Genomic DNA, 19,922 nt, shown 5'->3' with positions numbered 1-19,922 from the left:
GCGCGGCGCCATTTTGTGATTTAAACCGGAAGCTATATCCCCACTCTCTGTATTGGGTTAGGGAACACGCTCTGCGTCGCCTTTTGACGTGAAAGACGCATTTCCCTTTCAGAACTAACACCTCAGTCTCTTAACACAACCCATAGCCTCAGGAAAGGCGGCGTTTTTGTTTGTTTGTTTATTTATTTCTGACGTGCCCTGACTGCCATTTTTCCTAAGGGCGGAAAGGGGCTCTTTGGCCATCTTTGAAATGGGCAAGGCTTTTCCGTCGCCATCTTGGCCTTTGGTTGCTAAGGAAGCCGTCGCCCTTGGAAACGGCATAAACAGGAAGAGGAGTCGCTTTGTGGAGTTTTTTGCTGGCAACCTCGGACTCCTGGGTTCCTGGAGGCTGGGTGCATCAAGTTGCTGCCCCCCCCCTTGAAGGAACTTAGTCTTTAAGCACGTGTATAAAACATATATTTATTAAATTATAGATTTATAAAGCTCACATTTATAAATTGCGATCTGATATATATTGAACAGGCGTGCATGTATGGTTCATGCAAGTGGACTGGAGCCCAAACCCGCTTGCATTTCAGTGAAGCCAAATCAATGCGTGTTTCTGCCTGTGATACAACTGAAATAAAAGGCGCGGGAACACAGCCAGTAAAAAAGGTAGCAGCCCTAAATTTAGCCACGGGGTGGGGTGGGGTCGGGGTGTTAATGTAACAGGATGAACCCCTCCCCTGCTGCTCTTGTCCCAATTCTCCCACAGCGTGATCCTGTGAATACTTGCTAGGTCCTCAGTCCCACGCTCTTTACTGAACGGGGCTTGCTCCCAGGGAAGTGTACAAAGGATTGTGCTCTTGCAGTGTAATCCTGTTTCGTGTCCCATTTGAATTCGATTAAGCTTATTCCCAGGTAGGTGCGCATAGGGTTGCAGCCTGGTTCAAAGCCATTATATGATTTGCAAACGTGGAATAATGTGTGGCTTACTTTTATCCAGAAAACAATTTCCAAGTAGCCAGGATGCAGGGTGTGTGTTGTGTAGCAATTGTCAAGAATCGCACAGGACTTTTTCTGTCTGAATAAGAGTTCGGTGTGGCTTGGAAAGTTGCCATCGTGTATGATCTATACAGTCTGGGAAAAGATAACATTTGAAGTTTTGGATTCCCAGTTGCCGTTCATTTGTCAAGTTGTGAAAGCAACAACTCCCCTGCTCCAACTCCCAACTACTCCTATGAGAAGCGAAGGTTAAGTTGGTGGATCATAGAACTGTATAGTTGGAAGGGACCCGAGGGTCATCTAGTCCAATCCCCTGCAATGCAAGAATGGTGGCGAGATTTTCCTCTTGAACCAATCTGACAGGCTTGGTTGCCTTCAGGGCTGATAACCTTTGCATTTTGAACCATTTGCCCCGGTAGGTCTAGCAAGCTGCCGATTCCCACAGGTCTCTTTGTCTCTGAAGAGGCACTCTGTGTGACTTGGGAGGCTTGACGTCTCACAGGATGCATAAGGGGGCTGCTGCGGGAAACTGATAGCGCCATTTGTGAGGGTGCGCACCCGTGAGACGTTCCTGCAGGAAGCCAATTCTTGGACGGCTCAGCCATGGGGTGCCCTAGAGGCACTGCCAGTCCTCTTATCTCCCATAGCACTCCCCCTGCCCCCACCTGGCACCAGACGGACCTTGGACTCGGCCAATGGCTCACCCTCCTTTACCCCCCCCTCACCCCGCCCCCGGCAATCCCGGTTAGTTCCTCATGTTAAAAGTGCTGTTCTGGCAGCTTCTGTCTCTATTCTTAAGCTGGCGTGGGGATAAGACGACAGAGCAGCCAGCAGGAGGAACTACACTGTGGACTGTGAGTATCTGTCAGTTTCTCTTTCCCATCACCCCCATCTATATACCCCTTTCTGTCCCCTAATAATATTGTGTGGGTGGTGGGTTTTAATCCAGCCCCAGAACTGCTCTCTCAAAGCTGAAACCCACCCTCTCTTTTCCTGGTTCCCAGCCCCCTGGATTCTCCGCCCCCCTCCCCGGCACCTCTCCCTGGGCAGAAAAAGGAAATCCACAGTGCATAGCTCCCAACCTCCTTAAGATTACCCAACCATTACCTGTTTGAGCTGTTCAGATTTAAGAGATAGTGTCTAGGTAACCTCAGTGCCCCAAACTGGCTTGCTGGACTCGCCTTCCAGAAATGAGGATCAAGGTTCTAGAGCTCACCCTTTGCAGCTCTTCAGGCAAATAAGAGGTAAGAACCAGGCCCTGGGTCCCAGTATTTGGGAGGCAGAGGGACATCTGCCCGCTTCTAGCACTTGCTTGTCTCTTGGGATGATAGCATGCTCCCCTCCCCGGGAAAGTAGAGCCACTCCTGTCCAGTTTCCTACCTGCCTGTGCATGCCAGCTTACACCCCCATCCTCTTTTCTCCCAATGCCCTGTCGAAACTTGCGCCTCCTTGAAGAGAACGCCATCCTTTTGGGTGTTGTACCTCCTAGAGCTACTACTTCATATTAGCAAAATGTGCCTTGAGTACAGCAGAAACGGGAGAGTGTTCTTCAAGTTGTTAAGGAGTTTGGGAACCGCTTTCTTTAAAGTGCAAGAGACAAACCCATCTTCTTGGTTTTGAAAGATGCACTAGAGCTCAAACGCCTCAGGTCCCCAAACACCTGAAAGATGGCCTACATCCTGACAGACCCTCTTAGATGCTTAAATTGGCAGAAGGGGTCCTCTTGGTAGTTCCTCCCCCCTCTGAGGCTGGGGTGTAGGTGGAGTGGCAGGCCAGGAGAGGACATGATCTCTGGTGAACCCCTAAGGCGTGGATCTTCCTCCCCACAGACATGTGTCTGGCACCTTCATTATACAGCTTCTGGAGGATGCTGAAGGCTGAAGACATCCCTCCTTACCCTGGATTTTGACTCTTGAGGCGTATATTTTTATCTATATGATTGTAAATTGTCTCAAATGGTCTTTAATGTTACGTTTCAGTGATGCAACCTGCCCTGGGAGACCTTATGGTTGCAGGGCAGGTAATAAATAATAATAATAATAATTATAACAGAACCGTTCCTCTTCTTGCCAAGCTATGGCCAAGACCACCCGCTACGAGCCGACTCCTCAGGATGAGCTGCCGGCCAACTCAGTACCCAACGGGACCTCGAATCCCTCCTCCCGCCAGCCCCTCGAGGACTCCTCCGGCAAGTCTCCCGACGACTCCATGAAGCTGAAGAAGGAAATCTCCCTGGTCAACGGCGTCTGCTTGATCGTGGGCAACATGATCGGCTCTGGCATCTTCGTCTCGCCCAAGGGCGTGCTGATGTACAGTGACTCGTACGGCCTATCCCTTGTGGTTTGGGCCATAGGAGGGCTCTTCTCTGTCTTTGGGGCCCTGTGCTATGCAGAACTGGGCACCACCATCAAAAAATCGGGGGCCAGCTACGCCTACATCTTGGAGGCCTTTGGGCAGCTGCCGGCCTTCATCCGCCTGTGGACTTCTCTCCTCATCATTGAGCCCACCAGCCAGGCCGTCATTGCCATCACCTTCGCCAACTACCTGGTGCAACCCATGTTCACGTCCTGCGAGGCGCCTTACCTGGCAGGCCGACTCTTGGCCGCCGTCTGCATCTGTGAGTGAGACTGCCAGTGGGCACTGTGGGGAGAGGTTGGGGAGGACTTGGGAGAACCCAGCGGGGCTGAAAAAAGCCCTGGCAGAAGTGCCTGAGCTGATTCAGCCTCAGGTGGGCTGACAGGCAGCCCTTTTCCCCCCTTATCTAATCTCCCATTGTTCATTTATCTCTCTCTTCTGCGACCTTTCCTTCCCAGTTCTGGGAAACTCTTTCCTTCCTTGGCAATGGTTTTGAATCTCCGGTGTAAGGGAAGCTTCAGACTTTGTGCTTTGCCAAAGCTCCACCTTGAGCTTCTGGAACTGGGTGTGGGATGGACCCAGGAATTCTGACACCCACAACATGCCTCTCTGCTTTGGAAGGGGCGGCGGGGCACGGGAGCATAATTTGGGGGGGGGGAAGGGGTTACTGGGTGAAACCAATAGATATGGCTGTTATCTCAGATAAGGCCCGGCTTATAGCTCCCCTTGCCCACAATACATCTCACTCCTCTAGTTAGACATAAAAGACAAAAGAACGATTACCGCCTCACCAGGGCTCCACAGCCTTGATCAGCTGCCTTTGTTAGAAGTTAACCTTGCACCTCCAAGCTGGAGAGAGATAGAATCATAGAAGTGTAGAGTTGGAAGGGACCCTGAAGGCCACCCATCCTCATTCTCCCCCGCTGGAGCTCTAGGGTGGTCTCCAGGGAGAGCGAAGGGGGTCCTGAGTCTCCGCTTCCCTCTCTTGCGGAAGATGAGTTGGCATCTGTTTGCATCTGGGCAAGTCCGTGCCTGCTTGAAGCTGTTTGGGGCTGGGTTTTGCCACCTGTTGCCTCCTTGGACTGAGCAAGATGGGTGTATTTGATCGGTGGGGAGGGACAGGCACTCTGCACATGCTCAGAAGTGACACCGCTTTCACACCAAGCCTTTCTGACTCATGGTCTTGTGATCCACCAGTGGTGTCTAAACCTGGCGCGAGCCTCTCCTCTGGGGCCTCTCGGCTCTCTGTTCCTCCTAACCCTGCGGGTAATTCTGGGTCTCTCTCAGGAAATGACCGACTTCAGCTGGGAGACCTGCAGTGTGCTGAGTCGGCAGCTGTTGTCCAGATCCAGCTGGCGAGAGACGCAATGTCAGGCTCCCCGAAACCGCTCCCGTTGCAACACACAGGAATGTGCCGGCTGAGGGAGGCACGAGGTCAGGCATGAATGCCAGCGGCGATGGGGAGCTAGCTGAGAGCACCCCACAAGCCCAGTGTGTCTTCAAGCAAAGGGGGTCGGGAGAAGGTTAGAGCAGAGGATTACGTGCCCCCCCCCGCTGCTACCCAGGTCCTCAGTGCTTCACAAATGCTAACTCAGTAGCAACAGGTCTGTAAGTTAGGCCAGTGTAGTCATCCCCATTTCTTCACAGATGTAGAAGCTGAAAGATTCATTAACCTTAAATTTGGGATCACCCCAAAAAAACCTATTGTAGGGCAAGATTTGAGGTGGGGAACTGGGGAAACTGGGCTGCTTCATGCTTGGGGAATTGCTAGAGCCATGTGCAAGTGAGTGTAGCTCACGGTATGTGTGGTTTTCTATGTTCAGAGCATGTCACCCGCCTGATAAGAGAGAGGAATTTATGGCCTTGTTTATAAAGAAGCAGAGCCGCTGTTTGCAAGGTGTCCCCAGTTCCCCCCTGCTCCTGCCAATAGGGAAGCTCCATTCATACCCTGGAGCTGGGGGGGGAGGGAGGGACACCTTCTCTGTGCCCCCCTGACCTGTGTCTAGCATCACCCTCCTGTCAGGTTTGGGTGTCTGGTGGAAAGCTGAGTCCCACACAGCCCCTTGAGTCACAACAACTTGTTCCTGGAATAAAGATAAAGGTGAGCAGGGGAGAGAAGATCAGAGCGCCAGGAAAGGGATAAACAACCAACTTCTCCACCTCCTCTCAAGGAAGTCCCATCTCCCACTGAGGGCTCCCTTGGACAAAAAAACAAGGACACCAGCCAGGAATACCAGAGCAAAACAGCAGCCAGTAGGCTTGGTCTTTATTGAAGACTGTCGCGACAGGACTCCCACCTGCCACCAGGTGAAACAAGATGGAAGCCCCCGTACAAAAGAGAACCCAAACTTTTTAAAGCTGCTAATCCCCATGTTACACGCCCCCCCCCCCAAAACTACATCACTACTACATCATGGTCACATCATGAAAGGTGAGGTCTGGTGGCGGTAATCTGAGCATCCTGGACCCTGCCCCATGCCTCCCCTTGCCCTCCACCAAACATCCTTCAAGTGTAACAAAAGAGATATTTACATTTCCCTGTTTCCCAGCCAAGTTAATCACACCCTTTTGTCTTCACCTGGGTTTGTTATTTCTGGAATGGCTACCTGTCTGGCGCTTAGGTATCAGGATGCCATGGATTATCACTTCAGGCAGAGGGGCTGCTGAGTAGCTGAGCTCACATGTCTATATGAATGTCTGAAGTTTTCCCAGTGAGCCAGTACATAGATTGCATTTATCAGTGAATTTTATACCTTTGGTATTGTGCAGCAGAGGCCCTTTGAATAGATAGGAAGAAACTGCGATGAAGTGTTTTGTGGGGACAAATCACAAAAGTCACAAAAGTGATTGTGCTGATTTTGGTAGTGGGCTGCAAGTGCATGATATCTGCTGGAGGGGCAACCCCCCCCCAAAAAAACCCTATACATAAATTCCTGCAACACCTCCCTCTTAATTCGAACTCTGGATGACTGTTTGTGCATTAGCCACAATCCTTGTTAGGTTTTCCCATGTTGTTTGGTTTTGTTAATGTTACCTTTTTTATGAGGGGCTAGGATGCTGATGGGCCCCCCCAAGTTTCCCAGCCTGCAGAACCACCATCCCTGCTTTGCATCCTCCTTGAGGATCCATGCTGTGTCTAGAAGCTAGCCCAGAAGGGAAGGTGGGAAAGGTCCCCCCCCCTGACACACCCGCCTTCAGACATAAAAAGACCAGGAGCTGCCTTATACCAAATCAGGCTGTTGGGATCTGCCCGGCTCATTGCGAACACAGACTGCCAGTGACTTTGCACGGTTTCGTTTCAGGCAAGGGCGCATTCTCTCACTTCTGCCTGGAAATGCCATCAGGGATGGAAACTGGGACTTAGGCAGAGCTGGTGCTCCAAACAGCTAGACCCCACTCCTTCTCGGGACTAGGAATAGGTGATAGACTCTGCGCCCTGTGCCCCCCCCCCCCGCTTTTGCTCAATCTCTTAGGCGCCATGTATCTCTCAGATCTCACACATGCAGGAAACGAGGGGAATGAAGGTCGCCTTTTAGTTGGGGCAATGCTGTCCCGTTTGTAGGTCCCCCATCTTGATAGAGTCGGTTTGCTGAGAAGCCAATTTCCCAATGCTTACTTTCGCTCTCTTTGTCACTCGGCCTTGCATCACAACCCAGGAAGGAAGTAGGAGAAGAGAAGGTTAAGGGGTGATATGATAGGCATGCTCAAATATATAAAAGGATGTCATATAGAGGAGGGAGAAAGGTTGTTTTCTGCTGCTCCAGAGAAGCGGACACAGAGCAATCGATTCAAACTACAAGAAAGAAGATTCCACCTAAACATTAGAAAGAACTTCTTGACAGTAAGAGCTGTTCGGCAGTGGAATTTGCTGCCAAGGAGTGTGGCGGAGTCTCCTTCTTTGGAGGTCTTTAAGCAGAGGCTTGACAGGCATATGTCAAGAATGCTTTGATGGTGTTTCCTGCTTGGCAGGGGGTTGGACTGGATGGCCCTTGTGGTCTCTTCCAACTCTACGATTCTATGATTCTATGATTCTAGGACTGGAAGGCCAGGGCTATGAGGATTGGACTGAGCTCAGCAGCTGCGTTAATTTTCCATGGGAATAAACAGAAGCCAAGCAAGTAGTGGGGGTCCGGGGAAACACCTCCCCACCCTTTAAAATCGCAAGGAGTCAAGATTCAGATTTTGTCCCGCAGTGATATCTCATGAATACACACTCTTTCTCACATCTAGGATAAGGTTACCAGATTTTTTCCCCCCAATGAATCCAGGGACACTTTCCAACTTCAGTGGATTTTTTATGGAGACTGATTTGTAAATCCGGGGACTGTTCCCCGGGAAACGGGGACACATGTTAACCTTAATCTAGGAGAATTGGTGCATGTGAGAGCATCATCCCATGACAATAGGAAATGGAGGTCGCAGGGTCATAGTGGTGTGTGTGTGTGTGGGGGGGATCTGTCCTCCTTTGTGCCTGGTCCTAGACTAGAGATGGCTAACCTTCTTTGGAGCCGGGGCTGCATTGCCTCCTTGCAATTCCTCCGGGGCACACATGCCAGCCACTCAATTGTGCATCGCAAGACAGACAACATGCCCCCCCCCCTGCAGAGAGGCTTCCGTTCCTAGCAACTCATGCCCAAGAGACCCACAGTTAAGGGGGCAAGGAGTCCCCTCCTTCACCAGGTCACTCTAGGGGTGCAGCCACCCCATTTGCCTGAGAATGCCTTGGAAGGTTTGGTTCAACAGGACTAGACTTTTGCACCTTTTGTTTTATTTGCTCCTCGTTTGGAGCAACCGAGGACCTCATTCCTTCCAGGCAAAATGTGACCCTCCAGGCCTCTCTGTCCAGTTCTTAGAACGCTGCTCCGCAAGCCGCATCCCTCAGCAGCCCTCCTCTCTCTTATCCTTGAGGGCTTTTGCCTGGCTGGATTGTGGCCTTGATCTGCGATGTTGTCTAATGTTTGCCTGGGTAGAGAGAGGTGTGTGTAAAAAACTCTGATTCATACTTTACAAAGGTAAGAGTTGCCTCTCTTGCTCCACCCACTTTTGTCACTGGCCTCACCCACGACTGGGAGGTGGCCCCCAGGAGGTTCTCTGCAGGGGAATGTGGCCCTTGTGCTGCAAAAAAAAAAGTTTCCCACCTCTGCACCGAGAAAATAAAATGGAGTCCAGCAGAAAATTACTGGGCAGCTGCGTCAATTTCTCCCTGTCCCTCTCCTCTCTTTCTTTCTCTTTTCCCCTTTTAGGAATCAACCACTTAGGCATGTATTTATATTTCCGTATTGGATATACGTTTGAAATCGGAGAAGGGAAGGATTCAATGGGACTTTGCTGTGTATGTGGATGTAGTCCAAGGGCCCCTTGCCATGGGATGACTTCTGGCTTGTTTCCTCTTCCAGGCCTCCTCACATTTGTCAACTGTGCCTATGTGAAATGGGGCACGCGGGTGCAGGATCTGTCCACCTACGCCAAGGTGCTGGCTCTCATTGCCGTGATCATCGCCGGCGTGGTCCGCATCGGGCAAGGTAATAATATCTTTTTATTACGGTCGGGGCACTTTTGATGCACATAGGCATAGAAGCAATGGAGCCTTCTTGACCTTTACTGTGTTTCAACCTCACAGCCTTTTGGTGTAGGCCTGTGTGCCCATTCCGCAGTGGGAAAGTTGAGAGTTAGTGGTCCCCTCCAGGCCACTCACTGAACCCACGTCTGAGGCGAGACTTGAACCCAAAGTCCAAACCCAGACAGACTCACACCCCACTTTCCCACATCTTTTGGCTTTGTGGGCGTCTGTTTGCACCTGGACAATTTTTGCTCGACAGCCGCGAGCGTCTAGCGATGGCTTGCGCGAGGGAACACTGTGTCAGCACCACAGATGGGACTTTTGCGCCTCTTCCACTTTTTCCTCAGGCAGGATGTTTTTTTCATCGCAACTAGAAGTTGACCGATTGACAACGGATGTGGTTATCTTTCCCTGTAGGACATTCGCAGAACTTTGCCGACCCTTTCGAAGGATCCTCCTGGCACGCGGGGGACATTGCACTTGCCCTGTACTCCGCCCTCTTCTCCTACTCGGGGTGGGACACCCTCAATTTTGTCACCGAGGAAATCAAGAATCCTGAAAGGTCAGCATTTGCAGAGGATAATGTGACTTCCGTCCTCAGCTAGCGAGACCGATGTGTTTTTTGGCATTTTGTGTGGAATGAGGCTGCAGGGACCGATTGGACAGCGCCTGTGTGATCATCCCTAGGGACAAGCAACATTGTTCCCTCCTTAAAATCTGTGCTCTGCTTCCAAAGGAATTGAAACTGACTAGCCTTAAGTACTGCCCCCCCCCCTGCATCTTCAGTCTTTCTCTCTGGTCTTTAGTTGGGCTTTCTTCTGCAGAGACATGGATAAGAGGCTTCTCCATACTTTGCCTGGAGAGTTGCTTTTAAAACAGCTGAGCGAGTGCTCTCCCTCTTGCGTACTTGAAAGCACATCATACAGTTTCAAAAAAACGAGAAAAGAAAATGTGTGTGTGTGTGATGGAGTTGTGGTGGCAGAACGCCCGGTTCCTTTCCTCATTTTAACGGGCTTTGTTTGGGATGGGCTCTTGTGGAGGAGCTCTGCCATCTAGTTGCCACAGCTGGGCATTACATCACAATCCGGGGACAGCTGAGAGCGGCTCAGCTTGCTTCCTGGGTCCTGCCGTGGGCTTGGCAGTGAAGGGGGACGCTGTGTGAAGCCTAGCATAAAAAGTATTGGGTTTTGCAGAGCAAGCTGTAATCTAAAGATCCACTTTCGGCTAAAGAATTGTTTAAAGGGATCTCGGCAGGAATGTTGATTTGATTGAATCAAATAATAGCTTGGCTTAAGAGGGAGGAGGTGGCAATCTTGCAATTTTCATCACAGCAAAGCGAGTCTGCAGAGTCAAGCACTATATTTTCTGCTTAGCTGGAGCATTTTTTAATTTAACACCCTGCTCCGCCGCCTGGTAATAATTTTTCTCAATATTCTTTAGTACAGCAGGCAAATGAAAATAAAGGAAGCCCAGGGTGACACAGTTTCTTAGGCTACTTAGGGAGCAGGGGATTCTGGGAACTGGGCTTTGCAAAGCAGCTTTCTAGGGCCTCTGGGTGGTAATGTGGGCTTCAGTGTATTCTGCTAGCCCTGGGCAGGAGTAGTGCCAAGGGAAGTATGATGTGGGCGGTGGAAGAGAGTTAACATTGTTTTTCCTCACTGCCATTCCTCAGGAACCTTCCCCTCTCCATAGGCATCTCGATGCCCATCGTCACAGTGATCTACATCATGACCAACTTGGCATATTACACAGTGCTGAGCAAGACGGAGATATTAACAAGTGACGCTGTGGCCGTGGTGAGCAGATCCCGTTCCCTCTTCCTCCCGCCCCCGAATGACAGGTCACTTTGGAATCCAGTGGGCTGGTCCACGGGGGGCCATTAGCGTGGATCATTTACTCAAAAGAACAACTTCAAAGGGACAGTAGTACAATATGAAGTAATTTTTTTTGCAATGATTTGCAATGAGGTGCATTCCTCCTGCCTCGGCCTCTTGGAGTACAGGCACAAGTAGTCTCTTGTTGAGTTGGGAATGAAGTTTATACTAGAAACCCCCCCGCAAGGCATTCACCAGATCATTTTCTTCTCATGTTCCTCTTCCTTTCAGACCTTTGCCGATCAAGTTTTTGGAGTTATGAACTGGACGATCCCAGTTGCTGTCGCCCTGTCCTGCTTTGGGGGGCTGAATGCTTCCATTTTAGCTGCTTCCAGGTAACCTGCATGCATCTCTTGTTATAAAGATGTATGTCTGAACCCATATGCCTGCCCAGCACTTGTGTGCATTCCTACACACCCTTCCGACAGGTTTCGGGCTTTCCGCTAGAGTTCACATGTGCGTTTGCTACGAATATGTTCTCATGCAAGAAATTACGAGAAGTTCTCATGCATGAGCAGTAAAGAAAGGTTGGTTTATTACATGAAACGAGAGACAAAGCGTATAAACGTTGCTTCAGGCAGCAGAGTTGCAATATAAGTGGGCAGCAACTTGTGGAGTAAAAGAATCCCTAACTATTCCCCAAAGCCTAAAGAAAATGAGCGTGACAATTTTGCTACAGAACCTACAGTAAAAAACAAAGCAAGAAAGGTGAGGGGAAATGTATACCTGTCCTATCGACCTCGGTACAGTATATCTGAAGGAGCGTCTCCACCTCCATCACTCTGCCCGGACACTGAGGTCCAGTGCCGAGGGCCTTCTGGCGGTTCCATCGCTACGAGAAGCCAAGTTACAGGGAACCAGACAGAAGGCCTTCTCGGTAGTGGCACCCGCCCTGTGGAATGCCCTCCCACCAGATGTCAAAAAGAAAACCAACTACCAGACTCTTAGAGGACATCTGAAGGCAGCCCTGTTTAGGGAAGCTTTTAATCTTTAAGAAATTAGTGTATTTTAATATTTCTGTTGGAAGCCACCCAGAGTGGCTGGGGAAACCCAGCCAGATGGGCGGGGTATAAATAATAAATTATTATTATTATTATTATTATTATTATTATTATTATTATTATTATTATTATTATTATCGTGACTCCTAGTGTCAGGCTGGTCCTTGACCGCATTAGAGTCAAAAGGGGACGATGTTGGTGCTTTTAAGATCTCACCAACCACTGAAAATCTTAGGGTGTTAGTGCTGCTTTGAGCCAATGCATTCTCAACATTGAGGCGACAGGGTCTTTGGGATGAGTGATTTGTTAGATCACCTACATTCCTATTCTGTTGTCTTTTCCTACAGTTTCCTGCCTATTTCCCTATTTTGTTTACTCTGCATAATTGGGACTTGAAAGAACATAATCCTAGTTAGAAATGACAAAACTGGTTACCTTGTTTGTCTTCTGAGTTTATCTTGCTTTTGTCTACATGGACCCCATTCTTTTTACAGGAGGTGTAAATTAAATTTTGCTGGTAACACCAGATTACTGTGCTAGTCTTTACCTAAAGTATTAAGAAGGTCAGGAAGCCTTACATGACACGTTCACGATGAGGAGTTGTACCAGGGTCAAGAAAGTTCCTAACGGAGATCTCCTTCTATATCCAATTATGTCAACTTTTACTCGTGCCCATGATCTTCAGAAATAAACCATAGAAAACATTCAGATTGGCCCATGCCATTACACTCCCAGCCCTGGGAGTCATTCGAAATGTAATTTTGGAGCCCTTCCGCGAATGGATTAACACCCACTCATTTTCACCCGAGGAACCGTGAACCACATCGGGGAGGGGGGAAATGTCAGCATGCCAGAGAGGCCGTTTAGAAACTAGGTAACTCTCCACTTTTGTGCAAAGATTCTGTTTTGCACAGAAGTCTTCCCCCATGTGGTAAAGCTTCTTACATGTGAGAAAAATAAATAAATGCCTGGATTGACCCTTGGAAACTCACCTGGGATCCTAGGAAACTCAGTGGATACATAGCCATATGACGGCTGTGTTCTCCGTCCACAGTTGGTGGCAAAATGGATCTGAATCTGCCCTAATTTTATTTCATTGGAGGAGGCAATGTGCCACCCTGTGGGTATAGCAAACCTCTCTAAGTGCCAAATATATATCTGTTTCTCAGAGGTAAAGTTAAGCAGAGGAAGAGGGATTGCAGGAGTCTGGGGTGTGGAAGTCCTTTGGGAATGGCTGGTGGTTCCCTTGTCTGAATGGAATGTCCGTTCTCTTGTTCTTTTGAATTGGCACAGTGGATTCTGAGAACTGTGCCAGCCCACCCCCCCCCCGGGGGGGGGACAGCCTGACCCCTTGCCCTGCCCCTCTGTGGGTCTTAGTCATCAGCTAGGACAATTCTGCTTTGCCTCAGCCAGCAGCTTCCTTATGCTCCCTCGCTCTTGGCAGGTTGTTTTTCGTTGGTTCCCGCGAGGGGCACTTGCCTGATGCCATCTGCATGATCCACGTCGAGCGGTTCACGCCTGTGCCAGCGCTGCTTTTTAACGTAAGTCCCGGGTAGCCGGGGAGAACACTCTAGTCTGCATGGCAGGGGAGGAAGGGAAGCCAGTCTTCAAAAAAAAAAAGAAAAGGAAAAAAGCAAAAGGAAAAAAGGACTCTTTGTAGCTCTTGGCAGCCTTCTACCGGGGCGGGTCACTGGCTAAAGACTGCCGCCCTGATCTCTTAATCGGCTTAGATGAGATGGGGAAAACTGAATTTGTTACTGATCAAATATTTTGGAATGCAAGCTTATTTATTGGACTGCTGCATTTCAATTAAAAAACCCCTGTGAATGAACACAGAGAGGAACCGTATGCCTTTTTATTCAGAACTAGTGGAATTCAGCCCGTTAAAATAAACGGGCGCTAGAACAGATTTTATTGATTTTTAGTGTGCAAAGCAGAGAGGCTGGGACCCAAGAGCAGCGCATGGGGTGGAGGGAAGGAAGTCAGGTGGGCCGCCGCTGCCGCCGGAGCTTCAGGGTTGCGAGGGGGGGGTAACTTCGTTGCTCCAGCAGGCGGAGCAGAACCGGCCAAACGGTTAACTAAGGCCTGATGTTGCTGAGTCACAGAGCATAATTCATCAACCCAGATCTCTTTACCTGTCGAGACTTATCATATAAACATTAATACCTTCCAGAAGATAATCAAAGAACTGCTGAAATTCATCTGAAGCCCCACTGTCATCGAGTAACTGGGTGGGTGGGACTGATGCTCCAGGGGCAAATGCCCCTTTGTCTGGGATCTGAGGGGTAGTTCCCTCACCTGCAGGAATGATGGGAACGGGTGTGCAGCCCCGCCGAAGCTGCGGCCGTGGGAGGGGCCAGCCGCCCCCCCCCCACGCGCCGCCGCCACAGAAAGAGGCCGAATTGCGGCCTTCTTCTGGGCGCCCGCTGCCCAGCTGGGCTCAGCGGAGCACCCCAACGAAGCGGCGGCTGTGGGAGGGGCCAGCCGCCGCCCCCCACGCGCCGCTGCCACAGAAAGAGGCCGAATCACAGCCTTTTCTTGGGCGCCCGCTGCCCAGCTGGGCTCAGCGGAGCGCCCCGACAAAGCGGAGTAAACGGTAGGCAGAGGTGGGGGGGGGGGAGAGAGCGCGTGTGTGTGTGCGTCCTGTCTCTCCGTCCAATCCCTGTGTCCCTGGGGTACATGCGCAGTAACCCAGGGACACACGGGACAACTTGGATGCAGGGACACTTGGACTTTATTATATAGGATCCCATCCCACAGTGTCTGCAGCAGGGGTAGGGAAGGAACCTTTTTCATCCTGAGGGCCGCATTGCCTTCTGGGCAACCTTTTGAGGGCCGGACACTGAAAACCCAGAAGTGAATGCTTCTGTTTTCGAACACACCTCGGGAGTCAAAAGGCTTCCGAGGCGCGCTTTTCATTTTTTTCTATTGACTTTGCAGCCAGCCCTTTGATCCTTGGTTTTCAAACGTTTTGGAAGTCGGACGGACATCCGGAACGGATTACGTTCAAAAACCGAGGTTCCATTGTAACAGCTCCCTTCCGAGGCAATGTGCAAAATATAATTTAAACAACCGAAAGGAACACCAGGCAAATGTAAAACAATATAAACCAGACGTCCCATGAAGAAATTTCCCGAAACTGCAGGCTGGGGGCACCCGTCTTATCTCGACAGGAATGCTCTTCCACGGAATAGGGGCAGCTGCGCCAAAAGCCCTGCTCTGCGTTCCTGCGGAGCAGCCTTTCTCCGCAGACCACGGCAGCCTAGATATCGCTCCATCTGTGAGGCAAACAGGGCTGGGTCTTGGCTGCGAGGCTGTCCTAGAAACCACCAAGACAGCTGCCCTCAGCTCCAGGAAGGAAGATGGGGGAATCAAGCGCCATGAGTCAGCACCCAGAATAGCACAAACCTGCGCTCCTGGGAGATCTTGTGGGGAGAATGTGGGTGGCCCTTTTTGGGAGGTCTGAGTTCACGGAGTCACAGTCTTCAGGGAGAGATGTGTCTGTGTGTTTGGTTAGACGGTGGATGCTGTGTTATTTATTGCATTCCCCTCCTTGTTTAATCCCCACAACAGCCCTGAGAGGTAGGCTAGGCTGAGGGACTCAGTGACCAATCCTAGGTCACCCAAGGAGCTTCATGGCCAAGTGAGGATTTGAAGCCTGGTCTCCCAGGTTCTGGTCTAATGCTCTAACCAGGCATGTCCAAAGTCCGTTCCGGGGGCATAATCCGGCCCGCCAGTCGGTTCAATCCGGCCCTCGTGGCAGTTTATTTCCTGGGGTAAAAAAAGCTCAACGACTTTGGGGTAAAATCAAAAAAAAGCTCAACTTCAATCCTTAAAAAAGGTCAACAACAGCCCTTCACTTCATCAAATCTGGCTGTCTTTGAAAAAAGTTTTGACACAGGGCTGGCTCTAGGGGTAGGCTGGGTGGCGCGGGGCGCCAGGGCGCCGGGTTGGCAGGGGGGCGCTGCACAGCGAAGCCGTGCGGAAACCACGCTGCGCGCTGCGCCCGCCCACCAGCTGCGGGAAGAAACGGGCGCCTGACCCGCTTAAGACGGCCCTGTTTGGACACCACACACCGACTTCCTAGCAGAGCTTATCCCACTTACCAGCTATTCCCCCCCCCCCCAATCTTCACAGGGAGCCATGGCCCTGATCTACCTCTGCGTAGAGGACATCTTCAAGCTCATCAATTACTACAGTTTTAGTTACTGGTTCTTTGTGGGCCTGTCGATCGCGGGGCAACTCTACCTACGCTGGAAGGAGCCATCGAGGGAACGTCCCCTCAAGGTAGGGCAGGGAAAACCCTCAAAACTCGTCTTTAAAAAGATAAAAAGGATCCCGCAGCCTGCTGTTTTGTGCTTAAATTCACAAGGCACGATGCACGCTGTCTCTCGATTGCTCATTTAGGCGTTCACACCCTTTCTTGTGAACGGTACAAAGCGTTTTGCTGCATGAGACCAAAGTCCACCGCGTCCGGTATCCTTTGCAACAATCCCAGCCAGCAGGAAGCAGTCCGCAAGAAATCAGCCAGCGGTTCTTTGGGCTGCCTTCCTAAAACCGAGCTGCCACTCTCGCAGAGCATTTGCATTCTGCCCATACCCCAGCATCCTTTGCAACGCCGTGGCCGAGACTCCTGCCAGGAGGGGATGGGCCTGAGCTCGGCCATAATGGCTTTAATAGGCAGAGCAGTGCTGGAAATCAATGGCCCCCAGACTCCAGGAAAAAGGGTAGTAGTGTAAGGCTGAGAAAAGTTGATGAAAAGTCATTTCTCTCTCTCTCTGCATAATAGTAGTAATAATTTTATTATTTGTACCCTGCCCATTCTGACTGGGTTGCCCCAGCCACTCTGAAAGCGTGCGTGGCAATGAACATTAGCTTGAGATGGCTCCAGAAAGGGGATTGTTGCATTCCCAGTGTGGTTGCTGTGCTTGAGCTTCCATGTTCAGGTGCAGTATACCCCCCAAGGACTAGTCGACTGGAGGCGAAGAAAGTTCATGGCCTTCCTTATGATCTCACCCCGCTGGCTGCTTATTGGAAAGAGACTCCTGTACCCGTTGAACCGAGCTTGTTTCCCCTCAGTTCTTTGGAGGAGAGCCTGAGGTGAAGGCTGGGAGGTAGTTTGAGATGCCAAGTGCCTGCTTGACACCCCTTTTTTTCTTTCCCCACCAGCTCAGCATCTTCTTCCCCATCGTCTTCTGCCTCTGCTCTGTCTTCCTGGTAGCCATCCCCCTCTACAGCGACCCCATAAACTCCGCCATTGGCATTGCCATAGCAGCTTCCGGACTGCCCATCTACTACCTGGTGGTGAGGGTACCTGAGCAGAAGAGGCCGCACTTCCTCCGCCGGGCTGTGGGTGAGTCTGAGGGGCAAACACCCCCCCCCTCCATTTCACCGATGGCTTCTTAGCTCTCCCTGCCCCACGGCTAGAACAGCTACGCTTAAATTGCAGAACAGAAATTAGCGTTGGGTCCCCATATCGGAGGGAGCTTTGTACTTTCCCCCCCACGATGTCTGTAACAGCAAACAAATGTGCTCAGTCTCTCCAACAGCCCTTTCAGGTGTTTGAATCATAATCTCTTAAATCAACTCCCTTCTCTAGGCTAAACATACCCAACCCCCTCCCAAGTCCCTATGAGGAAATGCTGAAGGGAGTCTGGTGCATTTAAGTCCTGGAGACGAGTAAGAGGGGACACGGTAGTCATCTAAAACTGGGCTGGTTCTCCCTGAAATATTTAGTGGTACCTTGGTTGTCAAACTCGTCGAGTCCATTGGACTTCCGGAATGGTTCGAAAGCCAAGACTCTGCTTCCGATTGGCTGCAGGAGCTTCCAAAAAACGTTTGCAAACTGGAACGCTCACTTCTGGGTTTATGGCGTTCTGGAGCCAAAATGTCTGAGTACCAAGGCATTTGACAACCAAGGTACGACTATATTAAAAATGCAGGATCCATGTTGCATAATTAGACTGTAATGCGTAGGCAGAGTTGGAGGGTGATTATCATTATTATTCTAACAATCACCCTCAAAACCAGGCATCCCCAAACTTCGGCCCTCCAGATGTTTTGGACTACAATTCCCATATTCCCCAGCCACCGGTCCCGTTAGCTCGGGATCATGGGAGTTGTAGGCCAACGCATCTGGAGGGCTGCAGTTTGGGGATGCCTGCTCAAAACCACCTGCCGCTTGAGGCTTGGACTGCAGGGGTTGCCAACTTTTCTAGGGCCCATTTGCAAACTGGAGAAACTGTTGCATCACTCACTCACGTAGAGCCTGCAGGATCAGGCCAATGGCCCCTATAGTCCAGCATCCGGTTCTCAGGATGGGGCCAATCAGATGCCCGAATGAGAAGCCTGCAAGCAGGATCTGAGCGCAAGAACCCTTTCCCCTCCTGTGCTTTCCAGCAGCTGGTATTCTGAAGCATTTCTGCCTCCAACCGTGGAGAGACAAAACATAGCCACTCCACAAATGCTCCCATCCTCAATCCTGGCTCTCTCTGGCCTCGACCTGACGTGTCCCTTTCCTCCCTCCGCAGGCTCCATGACGCGGCTCATCCAGCTCGTATCCTTGTGTGTCCTGACGGAGATGGATCCCGACACAGAAGCGAAGGATCAGTGATCGAGGAAGTGGGGAAGCCGGTTTCTCCCCCTTGCCTGCGCCTTCTGTAACAGACTCTTTGGTGACCTCTAATTTATTGTTTGCTACTTGCCCAGACCCATTCGTGAGGAAGTCTTTGGGGACTTTGTCGGAACGGCCGTTGCAGGAACTGAGAGACTCGCTCGCCTATTTTTGTTCTTGTCTAACGCAGGAGTGTCTGTGTGTCCTTTCACCCTCGGCAGCTAAGTCCCAATAAACCCTGAGAGCCACAGGTTTGCCTGTGGACAATGATTCTTACCTTCACGTCTGCAACCTCCGAATTCTTGGGCCTGCTGTCAAATGAGCCCCATGGCAATATTAAGACACCACTTTAAACAGTCAGACCAATGGCTCACCCAGCTCAGGCCTGTCTCTGCTGACTGGCAGTGGCTTGGCAGAATTCTCTCCCTGGGGATTGAACTTGCGACCTCCCGCATGCAAGGCAGATGCTCTAGCTCAGAGCTCTGCCCCTTCCTGTCCACGCTTAGGTTTTGCCGCCTCCTTCCTTGAGTCCCTCCCCTCCTTGCTTTCGTTTTCTTCTCAGTGAACCCTTTTTCACAGCCTGCCAAACCTATTCCTCCTAGAGTCCACTGGAATGCAAGTATATGCAGAATGTACAAAAGATGAGCCTTGTGGATCAGGCCCATGGCCTATCTTGTGCAGCATCCTGTTCTCACTGGTGGCTTTGGGAGCTGAGTGCAAGAGCACTCTCTCCTCCCCTTTCCAACAGCTGGTATCCAGAAGCAGCCAGCAGCCATGGATAGTCTTATCCTCGCCTAATACACTTTAAAAAACCATCACTGCCTCCTGCGGCAGTGAGTTTCATAGTTTAACTATCCGCTGTGTGAAGTAGAACTTTATCTGTCCTTGAATCTTTTGACATTTCGCTCCACTGGGTTTCCACGAGAGTCTAGTGTTACGAACGAGGGAGAAAACCTTTTCTCGGTCACCTCTCACTCACCTCTTCTGTAAACCAAGTGCTCCTTCTCCTTGATCATTTCGGTTGCTCTTTTCTGAACCTCCAAAATAATAGAATCATAGGGTTGGCAGGGACCATGAGGGTCACCTAGTCCAACCCCGCCACACAGGAATCTTTCACCAAACGCAGGGCTCTTTATATTATTATCACCCAAGGGCTCATGGCCTAAGATGGTTTTGGAAGAGCAAAGCTTCGCTTTAATCCCTCTGAAAGAGAGAGCAGGGATCTGGCATGCCAGGACTACAAGAGAAGACCCCTAGCTGGATCAGACCAAGGAGTTTGTTGTACTAGTCTTGCGTCTCATTGATTGGGTGTTGCCCGGGGAGCCAACAAATGAGGCATATAAGGCAACAGCCCCCTCCTGGGTTGGGCTCCGTTCTCGCAGCCCACACTTCCGGTATCCAGAAAAAGGATAGGGAACCTATGTCCCACCTGACCTTTTGAAACTACAACTCCCATCATTCCTGACCTTTAACCTGGGGGCTGCTGGAAGCAGGAGTTTAACATCATCTAGAGCAGGCATCCCCAAACTGTGGCC

General features: G+C 50.7%; 1 protein-coding gene across 3 annotated transcripts; it reads left to right on the top strand.

Moving 5' to 3' along the window:
• The first annotated feature begins 1,718 nt into the window (after positions 1 to 1,718).
• On the top strand, positions 1,719 to 18,663 carry SLC7A7 (solute carrier family 7 member 7). 3 transcript variants are annotated; one of them, XM_035135393.1, is made up of 10 exons: positions 1,719 to 1,838; positions 3,059 to 3,601; positions 8,736 to 8,861; positions 9,317 to 9,461; positions 10,572 to 10,695; positions 11,005 to 11,108; positions 13,219 to 13,315; positions 15,912 to 16,061; positions 16,944 to 17,127; positions 18,305 to 18,663. In XM_035135393.1, the coding sequence occupies exons 2-10, from the start codon at positions 3,061 to 3,063 to the stop codon at positions 18,385 to 18,387; spliced, it is 1,554 nt and encodes a 517-aa protein (XP_034991284.1). In that variant the 5' UTR covers positions 1,719 to 1,838; positions 3,059 to 3,060; the 3' UTR covers positions 18,388 to 18,663. The 3 variants fall into 3 exon arrangements, with proteins under 3 accessions (XP_034991284.1, XP_060137821.1, XP_034991285.1); XM_060281838.1 differs by lacking the exon at positions 1,719 to 1,838 and adding an exon at positions 1,882 to 2,228 and having other exon boundaries at positions 3,037 to 3,601; XM_035135394.2 differs by lacking the exon at positions 1,719 to 1,838 and adding an exon at positions 1,883 to 2,228.
• Positions 18,664 to 19,922: the final 1,259 nt, after the last annotated feature.

This window comes from Zootoca vivipara, chromosome 13 (assembly GCF_963506605.1).
Source record: "Zootoca vivipara chromosome 13, rZooViv1.1, whole genome shotgun sequence".
NCBI classification, from domain to species: domain Eukaryota; kingdom Metazoa; phylum Chordata; class Lepidosauria; order Squamata; family Lacertidae; genus Zootoca; species Zootoca vivipara.
The sequence above is the reverse complement of the archived record's forward strand: the minus strand, read 5'-3'. Positions and strand labels throughout refer to the sequence as shown.

Excerpts from the sequence above, each read along its gene's own strand:
- SLC7A7 (XM_035135393.1), top strand. The coding sequence starts at position 3,061 with ATGGCCAAGACCACCCGCTACGAGCCGACTCCTCAGGATGAGCTGCCG. Across the intron at positions 9,462-10,571 it reads GAAATCAAGAATCCTGAAAG|GAACCTTCCCCTCTCCATAG; the intron begins GTCAGCATTTGC and ends GCCATTCCTCAG. Across the intron at positions 11,109-13,218 it reads TCCATTTTAGCTGCTTCCAG|GTTGTTTTTCGTTGGTTCCC; the intron begins GTAACCTGCATG and ends CGCTCTTGGCAG.